Raw genomic sequence first — 17,988 nt, 5'->3', positions numbered from 1 at the left:
TAATAAGCAACACAATATACTGTAATGTACACTATCTATTAAGCACTGGCCTGTCAAAAAATTATTGCAATGTAAACTATTAATGGATGTGTAATGCAGCAATGCATTTTGCTTTTCTGAGCACTTTAAAAAATCTAAATACTAGATTTTTTTGGGAAGTTATTCTTCGTCAAAAGAAGTATTTTTGTAACGTGTACCAACAAAGATTCATCAAAATGCACTTGTTTTACTTTGAACTTTAAATTCATAATGCAGTTTCATTTATGTTCATGGTCCACTTTAGAATAACGTATGGCATATAGCTCCATAGACAGCCTTTTGTATAGGGAAAAGAGCCTTAATTTATATGAAGGAAAAACCTTGAAGTGGACGCACCCTGAAATAAGGGTCATGGTTTACATGATATATATGTGAAAAATATTTCAGTGTCTATTTACTTATTTATGTAACGTGTATTTATGTAATCATGCATAACTATATTCTGTGGGATTTGTTGTAGTATGATCAGAATATAAAATCCTATATTAATAAATTATTATAAATTATTGAAGTTGTTTCTTTGTTTTTTATTTAATCATGGATGATGTTGGGAGACATTGGACTTCTAAAATCCTGACGAATGTTAGGCTACCCTTTTCTCCCCTAAAACTTTCGTTGTCTTTCTGTCTTCCATGAAGACAATGACCCTTCACCCCACATTTAATGCTGGTTTCATGTTGTTTGACCAAGACTTGAATGCTTAATGTAAAATGTGTCTTCATGGAATTGCCTTTAATTGCTGGATATAGAACAACATTTTGAAATTGGTTTAAAAAACACAAAATGAAACTAGTCCTCTGCAGATGATAAATGAATAGATGAATAGAAAATGAATGAAGAAAGAATGCCAAAAAATGTCTGACTTCAGCCTCTTCAATGTGAAGATATTGTTTATTCTTTCACTCACATCCAAAGATGGGGTTTTGAAAATACTAAACTCAACTACTTTTATACATGCTGTAGACCAAACGATGAATCGATAATGTAATCATTAGGTGCAGCCTTATAGTGAGCACAGGATGCAGGTAGACCTATTTAGATTAACAGGTTGACGAAAACTTGACTGTTTCTTTGAACACTTTGCCAAGATCTTATTTGGATCCTGCTCCCACAACTGTTTTATCATGTTTCACTTTCTTTTTTAATCTGATGATAAACGGAACCGGAAGAGGAAACCACATGGATTAGTGGTGTTTACAACTCACATCATCCCGAGTGCACGGTGCAACCCCACACATCACTGTGCTGCTGTCCAAACAGATCCATGCTAATTGCACTTGCTGCTTCATAAGACATAATGCAAAAATGATATATTAGGCTACAGGCCTGTCTGTCTTTCCTAGTGAGGAGTAGGGGTTGTTATTGCGGACTAGCTGTTTGATTGACCGCCGCCGCGTCAGGCCACCCACCATCGGTGGAAGTGGGACAGGGGAACAGATGGCGCTGACTGTTAGGACAGCACTGGGGATGAGTATCAATCATTAAAATAGAACGCTCTCGGTGGCCGCTTCACGGTCTAGCCTATTATGCAGACTTGACGATGCCAGAGTGAGAAGAAGTGTTTATGACGGTTTGCAGCGGAGATATTGCTACATTCGCGACGACTCGGCCACTGGCATTAACTTAATCCCCTTTGACGTAGGCCTAGTGTGTATGTGGATCGGTGAACAATGGTTGACAACCGTTACGCTACGGCTCTGGTCATCGCATGCGTGCTGAGCATACTGGCCACCGTGTATCTGTCGGTGGCCGTGGGGACGCCGCACTGGTATCAGTACAGTAGTCCGACAGTGCGCGGCGAGGCCAACGTGTCGGAGCTGCGTTCCCTGTACGAGGAGTTCATCATGGACGGGGAGTTCGACGAGAAAACCTACAGCGACACCCTGTTCCGCCTCAACGGGACCGTGGGCCTGTGGTGGCGGTGCGTGCTCGTTCCCGCCAACGCTCTCTGGTACAAAGAGCCAGGTAAGGCCTATGTGTTATGGGTGAAGAACTGACCTAACCTGTCCTGTGTAGCTGTAGGCACAATATGTCACTCCCCAAGGCAGAGGTTTCAAACCTTTTATAATAGGTCCTGGTTTCAAACCGACTTTTCCACGAACCCCACCTTGCCTCAGGTAGGCCTAGATGACAGACAGTAGGTGTGGCTCTGTTCCCAACACGAAGGGTAATTCATTCGATAGCCTACTTTGATTTTGAATCTCTTTGTAGCTCTACTACTATTCGAGTCACAAAGCGTCAACTTTTCTTTAAAATAATCTTTAAAACCCCAAGGTCGTTACATTAAAGTAGCCTAATGGTTCAGTATTTTTGAAGGGGGGTTGTATGAACTAAGCTACTTATGCATAGTTAGTCTGTTATCCTTGGGTTTAATTAATGATCATATTACCTATATTAGAACCTAGCCCCCCCCCCCCCCTTGCGACAAAAGAAGTGTATACATGATTGTTATGATTTTACCATTTAAGCCATGATGGCCCGCCTTCACCATTCACATTAATAACCCATCCTTAACCCTGTTCACAGCATTCATTACATACAAATCTGTGCATCCATGGATCAACCCATATTATCCATTAAAAACCTTAACTTTCTAAGCTGTAGCAATGGATTAGTAGGCTATTTCATCATGATTACATGGATAAAATGGAATAAATACTTAAAAAATAATGCATGAAGGTGATTTTCGAAGGAAGAAAATACACTCAAGAATCTTAAAAGAAATGTTAGTCATTGTCTATGCGATGTGTGCAGTAAATTGGCCAATACGTGCTAGGTCACCGTGTTCTTTTACATGGATTAACCTCTTTTCAGATGTCAAGTTGGTGCCGGAGTGTCGAAGCTTCACTCCTTCTCAGCAACTCACCCCCAAGTATAAGGAACCAGGGAATCACAACAGTGGAGAGGACATGCTTCGCACCTGTGAGTTCAGTCCCAACAACAGCATTGAGCCCTTATCTCAATGTTATTTCAACAGCATTATTTCAATGTGTAAAATTCTTACTCCCCTGCATAAGAGGATGAGGAGAATCATACCTCTGTAACGGTAATGCCTTTACACTCATTTGTGTGTGTGTGTGTGTGTGTGTGTGTGTGTGTGTGTGTGTGTGTGTGTGTGTGTGTGTGTGTGTGTGTGTGTGTGTGTGTGTGTGTGTGTGTGTGTGTGTGTGTGTGTGTGTGTGTGTGTGTGTGTGTGTGTGTGTGTGTGTGTGTGTGTGTGTGTGTGTGTGTGTGTGTGCAGACTTGTGGAGGTGCCAGTTTCTGTTGCCGCTGGTGTCCCTGGGGCTGGTGCTATTGGCAGGACTGACGGGATTCTGTGCTTGCCTCTGCCGGAGCCTCACCCCCACCCTAGGCATTGGATTGCTTCACCTGCTGGCTGGTAAGACCTGTCGAGCAGCATACAGCCAATTATTTATAACTGTCAGGTTTCACCGCATGCGTCATTCAAATAGTAAATCAAGGCTCACTAAGGCATGGGAAAATTGCAGTCAAAAAGTCAAAAACTGAATTTATTAAGTTTTACTCTTAATAATTCACCAGCTGAAAGGACCTGGGTATATTCTTAAGTTAAAGAGCAAACAACGCTAAGAGTCCTTTGAGCTAAATGATAACGTCAGAATGCTAACAATGACAATGGGATTACCTAAATCAATTCAGATTTACCATCTGGCCTCTGTGATTGTCTGTACCAAAGTGTGTGTCAATCAGTGCAGTGGATGTTGAGATATTTCACTTAGTAGGACTGACAGGCCTGTGCAGTAAGTGTTGTAAAGTTGTTGTTTTTTTGCATACCATATAATGCAGGTTTAAACTGTTATGTTTGGAGCCAAGCCCATTCTGAGTCACTTTGTCATTCAACGGTGTCAATTTAGTCAGCAAACGACAATACAGCTTAGCTTTCATCTTTCTTTTCATTGTGTGTTCCTGGAAGGGGTGATATGATATTAGAAGTCATATCAGGTTTATATCTATTTTTCTTTGATCAGGGTTCGTACAACTTTTTAAGATTAAAATTCAAGCACTTTTCCAGCACTATCAAGATAACATGTCAACTTTTTCAAGGAAGACAAAGCTTTAAATATACAGTATATAAATAAATGCTTATGATTTCATACATTGCCTTATCTGTAAAATGGGAGTGTTCATATAATGTATATGGACAATCACCAATTTGCAGTATGGCCCTAAGGAGACCTTTATCAGTTTAGTTCATATGCCCAAAATGACCATCAATCAGGTTAATAACAACATGACTATACAGGTGATACTCATTATTAGAATATCATGGAAAATTAATTGGAATTCATTCAAAAGGGGCCCAAACCACGTACTGAGTACATATCGATGATTATACTTTATATAGGGCCGACATTTCTGTATTTAAAATCCCTTTTTTATTGATTTTTATGTAATATTAGAATGCTCAGAGATTTTGAACTTGGGGTTTTCATAAGCTGTAAACCATAATAAATACAAGTATAACAAATGAAGGCTTGAAATATCTCACTTTACATGTAATGAGTATATAATATTTTAGTTTCACCTTTTAAGTTGAATTACTGAAATAAATGAACTTTTGCACGATATTCAAATTTTTCGAGTTTCATCTGTAGGCCTACTTGAGCAATATCACATGAGATGGAGCATATTGTCACTATATCAGTGCTGCTGTGATTCAGTTGAAAATGCCATAATGATAATCAATAGGTCTAGATGTAGGAAATGGTTACTAATTAATAACTTATTTCACACACACACACACACACACACAGGCCCGCCGACACAAATGGCTGGGCCCCTGAAAACCTCCTGTCAATGGGCCCCCCTTACTCATACTTCACTTGTATCAATGTGTGTGTGTGTGTGTGTGTGTGTGTGTGTGTGTGTGTGTGTGTGTGTGTGTGTGTGTGTGTGTGTGCGCTCATCCCTAAATAAACACATACATGTATGTGTAGAGAGACTAACTATCTTATCAACTAGGGACATGCAGCGAGAGTTTGGGGAACAGTAGCTCAAGTGAGAAAAAGGACTCTTTTGTGATTATTATACTATATATGTTTTTAAAAATAGTAGCACATTTCTGACTTACTTACCAATTTATTGTAATACCCTAAAACTCACGCAATTGCTTAATATTCAACAGATTTTTACAAAATAACATTGGTTTTCTTGAGTATTCACTAGGTTTATCACAGGAGCAGGCAACAACAAAGGACACTATTACAGACATTGCCTATGCTGCGGGCCGCCCCTGAGGTGCAGTAAAGAACTGGTCAGACATCCTTATGGTGTGACACCTGGGTCTGGTTGTCTATGCAGTATGTTCAGTATGTGACATGAAACTCATGGAACATTTTTCAAATTGTACCTGGCTGCTGGCGTCAACCTGAAGACATAGATCAAAGACTTTGGACCTTATTGTCCCCAAAGGGAAATTCTTTGACACAAAAATGTACGTTAAGACATTTAAACCTGTTAGTAGACTCAGGAAAACAACAAAGTAATTACCTTGTCAACTTTATAAGAATGTTTTCTGTTTTACCTGAGGGGTCCAAATACTTTTCACAATTCATAGAATAACACCCAGACACAAGTAGCAGGACGACTCAGGTAAAACAATCCAGCCAAAACTGTACAACAATATATCAAAACCAAATTTTGTAACCATATGGCACAAAAAAGTAAAGGAAATGAATACATTAAAGAACTACATTTATCTGATATGGAGACACCTGAATTAATCAAGGAAATAATTTTACTGTAGCTCAAACTTAAAAAAGCTCTTCAAGACTAGATTATTTTTTGAGAGTTCAAATTAAATGGAGGCTGGGCTGAAAGATTCTAAAATTCCTGGGAGAACAAATGTATATTTATTTTGTGATTAACACATTACTACAACTAGGTGGGAAGCCAACAAGGCTTATACTGTATAAGGGGTCAAATTATAAATTATACAAGTTCCCTGGCCAGCCTCCATTCCCCCTCAGCTCAGTTTTGTGGTACCCAGCCCACCTGCCCTGGGTAAGGGTGGGGGAGTATGTTATGATGTCTAAAAGGCTAAGCTAATCTCTAGCGAACACTTGGCGAATGTTTGTTTATGTTTACTAACCACGTTAATGTGTCTCTCAGAGCCAGTGCCCCGCCTAGCCCGTTCCCCGAAATGTCAAAATCGTAAATAAATATAAACAGCTAATGGCTCTGAGCCAGGCTTTTTAAAATTGGTGTTAGCGACTTTTTTTCAGCGTGCCGTGCACACAGGACGGACATGAAGCAGAGGGTAGCAGAGGAATAGATATTGGCATTTTACCTAAGTTACAATATTTAAAATGTTTGTTTTATCGTTATGGTTGTGCAAGTTTTAAATGGTTATAGTGAATATTTCTGTTAAAAATAATGTTAGGCTCAGTTAGGTTCTTGGCCTCTGAAGACCATGGGCCCCCCAAGGGCTGGGCCCAAGAAAGCTTTCCCACTTTCTACCCCTTATGGTCGGCCCTGCACACACACACACACACACACACACACACACACACACACACACACACACACACACACACACACACACACACACACACACACACACACACACACACACACACACACACACACACACACACACACACACACACACACACACACACGTAAGAATAACAAAGGGCAAATACAGCCTTTGCACCCCTTTTTTCCCCGGGCTGAATTATAACAATATGTATAAATGTATGCCTGGATATTATATATTTAAATACATTCTTGAGCTTGTGTATGACCAGACATTTTCAATATTGCTAGGTTTCCAGATTACAGTTTGTGTATGTTGGTGTGTTGCCAAAAAGTGATCCTCCCAAAAAGGGCTTTCAGTCAAATAAAATAAAGGTATTTAAGCCAATATATGTCCATGATTTCAGAACGTAAATGGGACTAAGTGGGCTCTGGTCCAATAAAGCATCAGTACAAATATGGCGACATAGCGTTAACATGCTGAGACTGTGGACTGAAATCACTTGACAGCAAAGACCGTTCTCGACTTCGACAACTTCACAAAATTAAAATGTCGGATCTTGGTTCTGTAACTAATCTCACTACAGTGTGACTAATGGATTAGGTTATAGGCTTAAAACTTGTTATGGGAGCTGCATCGAGCTAACCCCGCTGAGTGTAACATCACGTTACAATGAAGTAACCCCCAAGCTTACGTTATCTAGCTAACAACATGGATTTGGAGCAATACACTATTGAGAACTAGCTGGTCAGCTAATTGCTAACGGTGTTGAGCATCAATTTAGCATGCTATTTATTTGTATCAACAAGTCAATAACACATACAAACTCGGGATTTGGTGCAACTTACAAAAAAGAACACGAATGAACAGTCATCCAGAGTGACATTGTCCGATAAGTTTTAACGAAAAAAAATTCTAAACTGATTTACCTTTTGCATGACTTCTAAGTGCCGATTCCCCCATTGTGTAGCCTGCTACAGCTGGAGGTACTTTTTGCAGCCGTACAGTAGCCTATGCCTGCCGGTTATTAGGGCCTCGTCATAACCAAATGGAAACAGATATCTGGTATGGTAATCGGGAGCAATAGGTCCATGAGCAGCGACTCGTGGTTCTGGATCATTCCTGGAGCGATCGCCAGGTGTGGCGCGTGCGCCAGGAAACAAAACACGGGGAGCAACTGCACTCGTGCATACAAGACGGTGGCGAAGAAAACATTGCGACAGATTTTTTTTAAATTTACATAATAAAAAAATTTGTTGAATTACGACACTGGTCAATAAAGAGAAAATCCAGCATTTTCCAGCACAGTGTTCAGATTTCAAGCACATTTCAAACCTTGAAAACACTCGATTGAAAATCAAGCATTTTCCAGACTTTCAAGCATCTGTACGAACCCTGTTTGATAATTAAGATGATGAAGCTTTTAATCCAAGTGCAGTTCCTCTCATCGAATAAAATCGGATCATTGTTTTGGTTTCACGGCCCAGTGATTTGCGTCAATGACCATTTTAACATGCACGGCATATTCCGATTAAGGTCCATAGGACAACATTCCATATGAGGTGTTTACATGAGCGGCTGCTACGGGAATATTCCTATTTACAATCATTATAATCTGAATAAACCAGGGACGTTCACTTGTAGTGGCAGAAGGGTCATGACGTTGGCAGTAATAACTACTGACCTAGGAAAATGAACACTCCTTTTGTCATTATCGTTGTCTTGCATGGTTTTGTCAACCAAAAATGACACCTGTTCTTTTAAGGAGGTTCACACAATTGTTTCATTTACAATCGCTAGTTTAAGAGCCGTAAACCAGGGCATGCGTCGTAAACTGCATTGGATCAGATAATAAAATTTGACTAGTATGATCAAAGTTCAATGATAAAGTGATCAAACTGGCGTTTACAAGCGTATAGTCGGAAAAAAAGGATTGAAGCAAGAAATTATCTTTTGAGTCTTATTTACGCACACGCTTAATAATGTGAGCAGAAACTTCTGTTTACATGGTGTTGTCTCATTCCGAATATGATCTTAACAGAGTTAATATCGCAATGTCGCTGTGCATGTAAACGAGAACAAAACGCAGCTAAAGGAGAGTGAATATTGGACATTCAGTATATCGGTGGCCAGAAAAAAAAATTTAGCTGAGTTTACCTTCAACTAAGCATTGAATGACCTTTAGCTTAACATTGTTTCGACTAAAGCAATGGGGCACAATCCAGACAGCAAACACAACACAAACACAGCTGCGCCTTTGCTTTCCCCTCTATGACAGGTAAAAATGTCTGCTGTAAAAAAAAAAAAAAAAAAAAAAGGCCAGTTTGCAAAAGCACTGCAAAAGTTGGGGGGGTCGTTCGTGATGAAGTGATTAGAGCCCCCCCCCCCCCCCCCCCCATAGAGGGTCGGCCCTCAGTCGCAGCTGACCCGGGTTCGAGTCTGGCCCGGGTCGTTCTCTGCATGTCGTTCCCCTCTCAAACCCATTTAATCTCTGTCTCTCCAAACTGTTTAATAATAAAGCGGAAATGCCCAAAAATTATCTTTTAAAAAAAAAAAAACATTCACAAATGTTAAAAATTCCCCCCCTCCCTCTGTGCCCCTGTAGGTCTGTGCACCTTAGCCACGGTGTGCTGCTACTTGGCGGGGATGGACCTGCTCCACCGTGTGTCCATGCTGCCCGATAAGGTGGACGGCTCTCTGGGCTGGTCCCTCTACCTGGCCCTCATCTCCTCACCGCTCCACATGATGGCTGCCGCGCTGCTGGTGTGGGCCGCACGCAGCCACAGTCAGAACTACTACCGCATGACCGCCTACCGGGTGGCATAGACTTTGACATTCACCTCCCCAAATATCTGTCCTGTTTAAAAATCCCTACCCCCCACTCTTGACACCCAAGATCAGAGGAATTGGGTGCAGGTTAATCTGTGCGTTCTTGCCCTATGATGCATTCAAGTGCATGTACTCTCTAGCGTTGACCCCTATGTGCTGCATTAAAATATTAGATTTCTCCGGGGGCACTCCTGTGGTGTAGTGGGTAAAGCGCAAACCATTAAGGCTCAATCCTTGTCGCAGTGGACCCTGGTTGAAGCCGTTCGCTGCATGTCATCCCTCTTTCCCCCCTTTTCCCACTCTGTACCTCTTCAACTTTCAAAATAAAAGTTGAAAAACACCTTAAAATGTATTTTAAAAAGATTTGATTTTCATCTCTCTAGGGGTTATAGAATTGGTTTGAAAAAAGGTCAACCAGAAAAAAAGATGCGTGTTAGGTGACATATCTTGGATTCAGAGTAACTTAAAGGGATAGCTCAGTAGAGTTGTTTGCGATAATAGGAGTTTTGAAGAGACTGTAGCCGAGGTCAGCCTTGTACTGTTGCAGATGTGGCCAGCAGAAAAACGGTGTTCACCATATATAGAAATGCTTACCTAAAAAATAATTATCCACTAAATTTAGGATTTTGTCATCGCAGACTGCGATTGGTTGGCAGATCCAGAGTGGCACTGGGCAGATCCAATAGTTTTAGACTTCAACAGACACCCGCCTTCAAGTGAGTTAACGTTTGTCAATTGAGCGATTCCAGACCCTCTCTACAAATGAAATGAAGTACGATGGTCTGGTAGGACCAGGCTAGTGCTGTGCAGCTTATCAGTTTGCAGTCAGCATTTTAAAAAAGTCCTACATTTTGTGTACAATTAAATGGTTATTTTTTTTTAGGTAAGCATTTATATATGTGGAGAATGATTTTTTCCTTCTGGCCTGCTCTGCATTAGTACAATGCTGACTTCCGCTACTGCAACATCTCGCCTGAACTCCTTACAATGACTGCGCTGACAGCCATCTCCATGAGGTAACAAACTAACTATGCACAAGTACCTCATACAACCCCACTTCTAAAAATACTTAACTATCCCTTTAACACCAAGCTGAAAAGCTATTACAATGCCTTTGGGAATGCAGTGACATCGCTTAACCTGGTAACCTGTTAAGAAAAGCATAGTAATACAGGCAGAGATAGGTTAAGTGAGGCTTTCCTTTTGCTCTGAGGGATAATTTACTGACATTTATTGTGTGTGCTCGCTTGAACTTTAACCTGATTCTCAGCCCTGTCCAACTTGATTATACTGGTGTTGCTGTATTCCCTATGCAATGTTGTCACCATCAAGTCCAAGCACTCCACGTTTTCACCAGATGAAGACTTTAACTGAATGGAATAGGACATTGTCTATTTAAAGAACACCCTTCTGTTTCACTGACTTCTTCTGGTTCACATAAACAAGTTTCACCTATGAGCACACCCAGTTCTAACAGTGGGGTGTGGTGACGGTTCCCCTTTTGTTGCACTCAAATACCTGCCATTAAAGTTCAGATGCTCTGTACAGTACACACCCCGATCGTGTTTTCCTTTGCTGTTTTGTGATTAGCCTTTCAATTCAGCTGCTCCAAAACACCGTGAGGGGGTTGTGAGCTTCAATGAAGGAGAGCACGTGGACAGGCGATGACTCTTGCTGTATCCATGTTTCTGTTATTGCAAAAGATATCCGTACACCCTTCTTTTTTTTATATATAGCATTTATTCATGGCCATTATTAGGTCTGACTGTTTGTTTATATTTGGTTTACCCACAAGCATGTTTGGAACATTTTCACTGATTTTCTAGTAAACTTACAATAAGAGACATCTTTTTTAGACATGGTTTTTCACCATTTTGCATTTTTTGTTTGTTTTTGTTTTGTTTTCTTCCCCTGCCATGTTGTAAAAATTAGTATCCACATCCTTTTGTCAATTCAGTTGTGCTTATTTATATAATGTATATGTGTTTATTTATTTATATTTCATTTGTTACCATCATTATTATAATTCAACAGGATTTAAAGGACAATGTATCCCTTTTTTAGGCATTGTGAATGTAATTTAAAGGCCATATTGTGGAACGCTAGAGTTTCCTTTGCACTTCAATGATTCTTGAACATATCCTGGAATATTACTGTAGTGGTCAGTAGTTTCTATTTTTTGACAATGTAAATGTCCCAAAAACAGAATATGTTTAGTAAAAAGAAAACTGTTACCCTAAATGCCATGCTATGCGTCTGTGGAAATATATCACACGGTTTCACAAAATCTATAACGTGATGCACTGTGTGTGGGTAAGCTCTCGTGTTATATCAAATTGTATTATTTTGCATATAATGTCTTTTCAATTAAAGGAGGTATCTATCCCTGAATCTACTGTTGCGTATGGCAAATACCACTGGATGACTGTGCTTTTGTGAATCTGCTGTAAATGTGTTGTTCATTTCCCAGTTGTGAGCTCCAAACGGTGGATCATTGTACACTTAAATATTGTGTGTGTGTGTGTGTGTGTGTGTGTGTGTGTTTGCGCGAGTGTACAAATGCGGGCTCCAAGCATCTGCTTTCAATGCAATAAAAGCTTTTTGTAAACTTTATTTCATAGTCACATCATGTCATTTTTTTTTAAAGTCCATCCTCACTCCTCTTCCTCCTCCTCTTCCTCTTCTGATGCATATCCCTGGGGGTTAGCTAGTTGCTCCTGCTCTGTCTGCACCCGGACGGCAGGAATAGTCACACGCTTTTTTCTGGCCAAGGAAAGTGCTATGCCCTTCTCGTAGTAAGCACATTCGTTGATGAAGAAGGGATAAAGAGGCTCCTTGCCTTTGTACCTCAGTGTTTCACCTGCGAAAGTCTGAAACAGTGGCTCTTCAGGGTGGATCAGGCAGAAGTCTCTGTCCTAAGGGGGGTGAAGGGCAGACAATTAGGCTGATTGATACTGGTCACCTTTGCAAGATGTAAGCCCAATTCACATATATCAATTATATATATAAATATTTACTGTAAACTGGTATTTTGGGAGAGGATTTGGGCCATGGAAAATATTTCTTTTTCTTAATTTTCAATATGCACTTCCAGAATATAGTCCGCATTTTGAAAATAAAGTGGAAATACAATTTCGAGAATAAGGTCGTTATACAATGTTGAAAATAAATTTGTCAGTTCAAGACTGAAACAATATTGACAGATACGGACTTTCGGTACTCAGAAGTAAAACGTTGTTAAAATACAAATCATCAAAATACACAACGAAGAAAAATTAGATACAAAGGATGAAATTGTGAGACTAGAAGGCTTTTAAAACCATGTTGTGTACATGATTAGGCGTCACGTTGCTCTTTGGTATGAAGCTAGCCTTGTTCACACGAATGAACAAGTTCACTCCCATGCACACACATACACTCCTAAACAAAGGGAAATGTTTTACGAACTGTAATTAGCTTCCCTGCACTTTATTTTTAGCTGGTTTATAACACGTAGCCTACATAACATTCACTGTATTGTATTGTTAATCCCTGGCTAAATTCCCTGGTGTATTCAAACATCTTTTTTTCTTCATGTAAACCCAAATTATTTAATTGTTTTCCTGTCCGTGGATAAATTCCCCATTTAGCGGAACTGCTGTGCACTGACCATGGCTCAAAGCTTACACTAGCAATAATTCAAAATAATTAATTTAAAGTGGAGCAATTGAAACCCATTCATAATAATAACTGTAATTAATACCAAATTAAATATTTATCTATAGCCTATATATAATAGGCCTACTTTTTAATAATGTCAAATAAAGTGTTAGCCTACAGGAAAAACAGAAGAAGACGATGTATCACCCAGTAGACTTCCCGACATCACACAAGTTTACCGACTGCATTCAACTCTGTGTTAATCACTTGCCCTTAATTACAGTGGATTTGAGAAGCATTTGTTCAAGTCATCCGTGGTCATGGTTCTCTTTGGTATGAGGCCAGTTGACAGGGAAGAAGCCTCACCCTGTATTGTGTACACTAATGCTGTACGTGCTTTAATATTTTACAATGAATATGCAGCCACATACACTCGCACGCACACACATACTGTACACTCCCAAACAAATGGAGACGTTTAATGAATAGCAGGCGGACCCACGTCAACAGATGTTGAACATGATTCAGCATGTTCGTTTTCCTTTCATCAAAGGCTCCTTATGGTTCAAAAGGCATGTAGGCCCATGTAGCCTAATTTATGTAATACTCTCTCCTGTACTTTATTGTACACTGGTTAATGTTAATGAGGTACATTGTATTTTCTTATTAATCACTGGCTCAATTCCCTGGTGTATTCCAATGTACATAATTATAGCGTCTTCTTTTCATGTAAGCCTGAATAAGCCACAAACACTTCTCCGACTTCATTTTGGAGCTAGGATGAATGGCTGCATCGGTGTTATGAGTCTTACTGTCACTTGTTTGAACATTAAATGATGGGACTACAACTTTCAAATACACTTTCAAAAAAAACTTCTCAAGCACCATCTGTTTACTTGAGCCTTTGGCCTCAGTTTGCTTTGTCCCCCTCCATTTTTATTTCTACGGTCCTTGCTTGTGTTATTACTTTCTATTCCTCCCCCTGTACTTGTGTAAAGGCTTGCAGTCGGGGCAACTATCAGGGATTAATGCTTCAACAATTCTAAGTTAGAACAAAAAAAAAAGCTAGAGGTTTTCCTGTTGGTCTAATGCTGCCAGCATTGCATAGGCCTACATGCAGTGTCATCTCTGTGGTAACGTTAGCCCAGCCAAGGAATATTCAAACTCACTGGCAATGTGATTTATTCTCAATAGATAAAGTGTATTATCTTCTCAAAACTTTATTGATCAATATCATCCAAACATATCACAGTGAAAATTAATCCACAATTAACCTTTGCAAACGGTGAATTCAGACAAAATTGGGGGTATTGAAAAATAGTAAGGGTTTTGTTTAAAAATGTTCAACCTTGGTCAATTTAACACGAAACAGAAATTCGAGTGGATTTCATGCATAGGAATGTCCAAAATTACCCTTTCAAATGTCACTCACTTGCATCAAAGCTTGGGCACTGAACACATGTTGTCTCTATTGATGAGATCGGCAATACCCTTGACCGTAAAGATGAAAGACAAAGGGTGCTGCGATTAAGTGGTTAGAACCTCTGTGATGACTGCATCCAGGAAACCACTCAAGCAGGATGTGATATGTTTGGATGAGATTGATCATTACAGTTTTGAGAAGATGAGAGGATATAGACTTTATCTCTCAAGCATAAGTCACATTATCCCAATCATTTCATGAGAAAATTATTTATTCCAACTTCATGGGCGAGCGTGTATAATGCTCTCTATGTCTATGACCAATTGTTGGTAAAAGATGTATTGACTTCAAATTTTACTCTTAATTTTCTTTGAAAAGTCTATGAATGTGTTTTGAAACTCTACTGTAAGAGACATTAACCGGTCGCTCCAGTGATATGGGAATGCACTTCTATGAGGCCTAGAATAAGGAGTCACTCATGGTGTCAAATCCCCATTTCATCTCTGTCTCTCTGCACAATAAAATATTTGAAGAAAAAAAAAGATAAGGTTTTGCTGTTTGATGTGCAAGTAAACATTCATTTCATGCCATGTGAGTTCAGCCATGTGAGTTCCTCTTGGTCTTTGTACATAAGATAACCATCAAATAACTTTGCCTGATAAGCCAAACCTCTCTCCCACGATTGCTGCCAAACACCACAAACTCACAACTCTAAGAATAACCATAAATCTTTCCCCATGTGAAACAGCGTCAACAGAAACTACATTGTGAAATTCACAATGCCATGCCATCTATGAAAAGGCTGGCATTCATGACAGCCCCGGACAATGAGGAAACACTATTCTGAGGAAACACTATTCTAAGGAAACATTATGAAGTACCTTCAACTCAATTCACCTGTATCTATTCTACTGATGTTATCTCACTTGCTACATTTGTCATTAGTGTTAGATCTTCAGTTTCCTTTTGCATCCATTTTTTACATTTTGACTGACCTGCTGCACACTGACTAAAAGGCTCTCTAGGTTACACTAACAATCATTCAAAGTAATTAACTGGAGCAATTACAAATATGTGTTCTTTGAACTCTGTGATTGATCCCAAATGACACATTTCTTTCATATAACCTTTTCTAAAAACGGAAATAAAGGGTTACGGAGAAACAGAGACAGGCTTGGTGTGTCATTCAGTGGGTATTCATGTTATGGAAACCATGGTGTGGACGTCATTAGATTTTACGACGCTCCTTTTGTCTGAGGCCAGTTTAGGCCTACAGCAATAGGCCTCACCCTGCCTTTGTTGTCAACACCAGCCTACTATGTGATGTTATATTTTGGAATGAGCATGCGCCCAAACATACACTCCCTTTCATGTTCCACGAATAACAGGTTAACTCACACAATAGATCTTAAATATGAGTCATCCTTTAAGTACCTGTAGTCAAAGGTAGATCATTGTTCTGAGGACAAAAGGCCCTTACTACTTTCCACATGTCTTCATTACAGTATATTAAGGTAATGTACTGGATGTTTATAAGATGTACTGTATTGTCTGTTATTACTGAAATAAGTGGGGAGCCTTTGTACATCAAAAGCCTTACACCACACTGCAACACTTCTCTGACTGTACCTGGAGCTGAGGATGGATGGCTGCTGTGATGTTGTGAGTCTCGCCGTCTCTTGGGTAGTCGATGTGTTTGACCATGGTGAACACATCCACGAATCCCCCTTCAAAAGTAGTACCTGAAAATGAAAGCAGAAAAGGGCAGAAAGCAAAGGTGGGGGAGGGCGCTTACAATACATTTGGTGGGAGTATATTGGGGATTATGCTCGATGGCGACTAGTGTTTTCATGGCACCTGAGTTGAAGGAACGGGCCCAATCGAGCATGTGCTGCACGCCATCTTTCATTGCCGTGTAGACGTTTGACCTCACCACACCGTGGGGCTGGGGGCCGATCTCCATGGCTGCGGGGGGAAAAGCATTTCTTAGCTGACAGATAAAATAGATTAGCTTGTATTCAAATACCTTTGGTACGCAGGTGTTTTTTTTTGTTAACATCTCAAAACCTACCAAAGCCATGTTTTCCCACTGAATCGAGGGAATACGATTCTTTATTGGGCACGTCAAAGTGGATGTACCTCATTGGTACGTCTGGCATCTGCCTCTGAAAGTGACAAGTGTCGGACTTTTAAATTCTTGATGCTTTGCAGGGTGAATTTATTTTACTGTGTGTGTGTGTGTGTGTGTGTGTGCGCGCGTGCGTGTGTGTGGATGTGTGTGGGTGCGTTTGTGTGTGTGTAGGGAACTGTTTTGTGCTTGCCTGCAGGTGTCTGAATACGTGCAGGCAGACCCAGTCGCTGGCGGAGTAGGCGATGAGGCACAGGCCCATGTTGGCGGTGGTGTTGTGAAGGTCGCACACCAGGTCCACCGCCTCACGACTCCCCTTGGGACCCAGCAAGGAGTTGAGTTGTCTGGATCGGACCATCTCGTACGGGGCCGGGTCTGATAGGGGAGCGCTGGGGAAGCAGAGAGAAACAAATCCAATCACACCTTCCTCATCGGATACCCTGATCTACCCTGATCACAAATGTCTGGGCCAGTCAATGGGCCCCCCCCCTTAATCATGCTTTACTCATATCAATGTGTGTAGAGGCGCTCCTTCCTACATAAACACAGACATATATATATATTCGAAGAGAGACTAACTTGGAGAAGGGTTGCTACATGATGGACGGACACACATCAATAGTATAAGTTGAAGTCAAATATCTATGTGAAGCATTTGGTTTTAGATGCGTCAAAGCAATGCACCAGACGCACATGCATAGCGATAGGATGCTTGTTTTGTGGCCTGTTTTTTTACGTTGCGCACAAAGTTTAAAAGGGGGGAAAAAAATTGGTTTTCGAATAAAATATATTTTAAATTAGGCTATAGTGAATATTTTGGCTCAAAATAAAGTTTAACTCAGTTCAGTTACTGGCCTCCAAAGCCCACCGGATCCCCCCTATAGTGGCTGGGACACTAGAAAAGCTTTCCCACTTACTTGAGGGTGGCGTGGGTGAAGCAGCGGTTCAGGTCCGTGTCCACGTATCTGCGGCAGCGCTGCGTGGCCTGCGGGTTGGACAGCACCGTCAGCACAGACAGGGGTTCTCCTCCGTTCTCCTCCTCCACCTCTTTCTCTTTCTCCACCACTTCCATGGTCTTCTTCTTCTTCTTCTTCTTCTCCTCCTTCAGCAGCTCCCTCACCAGGTACACCCCGGACAGCTCGTTGCCGTGGGTACCGCCGCACACAGCCACCCGGGACAACCTGGGCAAGCACGCCACCTTGTCCACCTCCATCGGACTGAGAGCAAAGGAAATTTGCGCTCCATTATCAATAGAGTGATGTGATGTATTAAGACCACACAGATCTTACACAGCAACTTGTATTTCAGCTCTGTTTTTACATTTTCATTGAACTATGTGGAATATTGTAATATGTCGCAATATGCAATGTATCGTGAGATATCGTAGCGTGAGCCAAGTATCGTGATGCGTATCGTATCGTGAAGTCCTTGCCA

At 40.7% G+C, this 17,988-nt stretch overlaps 2 protein-coding genes across 2 annotated transcripts; one reads left to right on the top strand and one right to left on the bottom strand.

Moving 5' to 3' along the window:
• Positions 1–1,402: 1,402 nt before the first annotated feature.
• On the top strand, positions 1,403–11,839 carry LOC307270675 (claudin domain-containing protein 1-like). Its single transcript, XM_080054560.1, has 4 exons — positions 1,403–2,004; positions 2,854–2,961; positions 3,281–3,418; positions 9,141–11,839. The coding sequence occupies exons 1-4, from the start codon at positions 1,710–1,712 to the stop codon at positions 9,359–9,361; spliced, it is 762 nt and encodes a 253-aa protein (XP_079910686.1). The 5' UTR covers positions 1,403–1,709; the 3' UTR covers positions 9,362–11,839.
• Positions 11,840–12,018: 179 nt separating this feature from the next.
• LOC307270680 (N-acyl-aromatic-L-amino acid amidohydrolase (carboxylate-forming) B-like) lies at positions 12,019–17,767 on the bottom strand (the record flags this gene model as incomplete). Its single annotated transcript, XM_080054566.1, has 6 exons — positions 12,019–12,279; positions 16,056–16,168; positions 16,284–16,391; positions 16,498–16,591; positions 16,748–16,943; positions 17,472–17,767. The coding sequence occupies 6 exons, from the start codon at positions 17,765–17,767 to the stop codon at positions 12,019–12,021; spliced, it is 1,068 nt and encodes a 355-aa protein (XP_079910692.1).
• Between the last annotated feature and the right edge of the window lie 221 nt (positions 17,768–17,988).

Source organism: Ammodytes marinus (genome assembly GCF_949987685.1).
Source record: "Ammodytes marinus genome assembly, contig: scaffold_61, whole genome shotgun sequence".
Classification (NCBI taxonomy): Eukaryota; Metazoa; Chordata; class Actinopteri; order Uranoscopiformes; family Ammodytidae; genus Ammodytes; species Ammodytes marinus.
Note: the sequence above shows the minus strand (reverse complement) of the source record. Positions and strands in the feature narration are given on the sequence as shown.

Excerpts from the sequence above, each read along its gene's own strand:
- LOC307270675 (XM_080054560.1), top strand. The coding sequence starts at position 1,710 with ATGGTTGACAACCGTTACGCTACGGCTCTGGTCATCGCATGCGTGCTG. Across the intron at positions 2,005-2,853 it reads TCTCTGGTACAAAGAGCCAG|ATGTCAAGTTGGTGCCGGAG; the intron begins GTAAGGCCTATG and ends ACCTCTTTTCAG. Across the intron at positions 2,962-3,280 it reads AGAGGACATGCTTCGCACCT|ACTTGTGGAGGTGCCAGTTT; the intron begins GTGAGTTCAGTC and ends GTGTGTGTGCAG.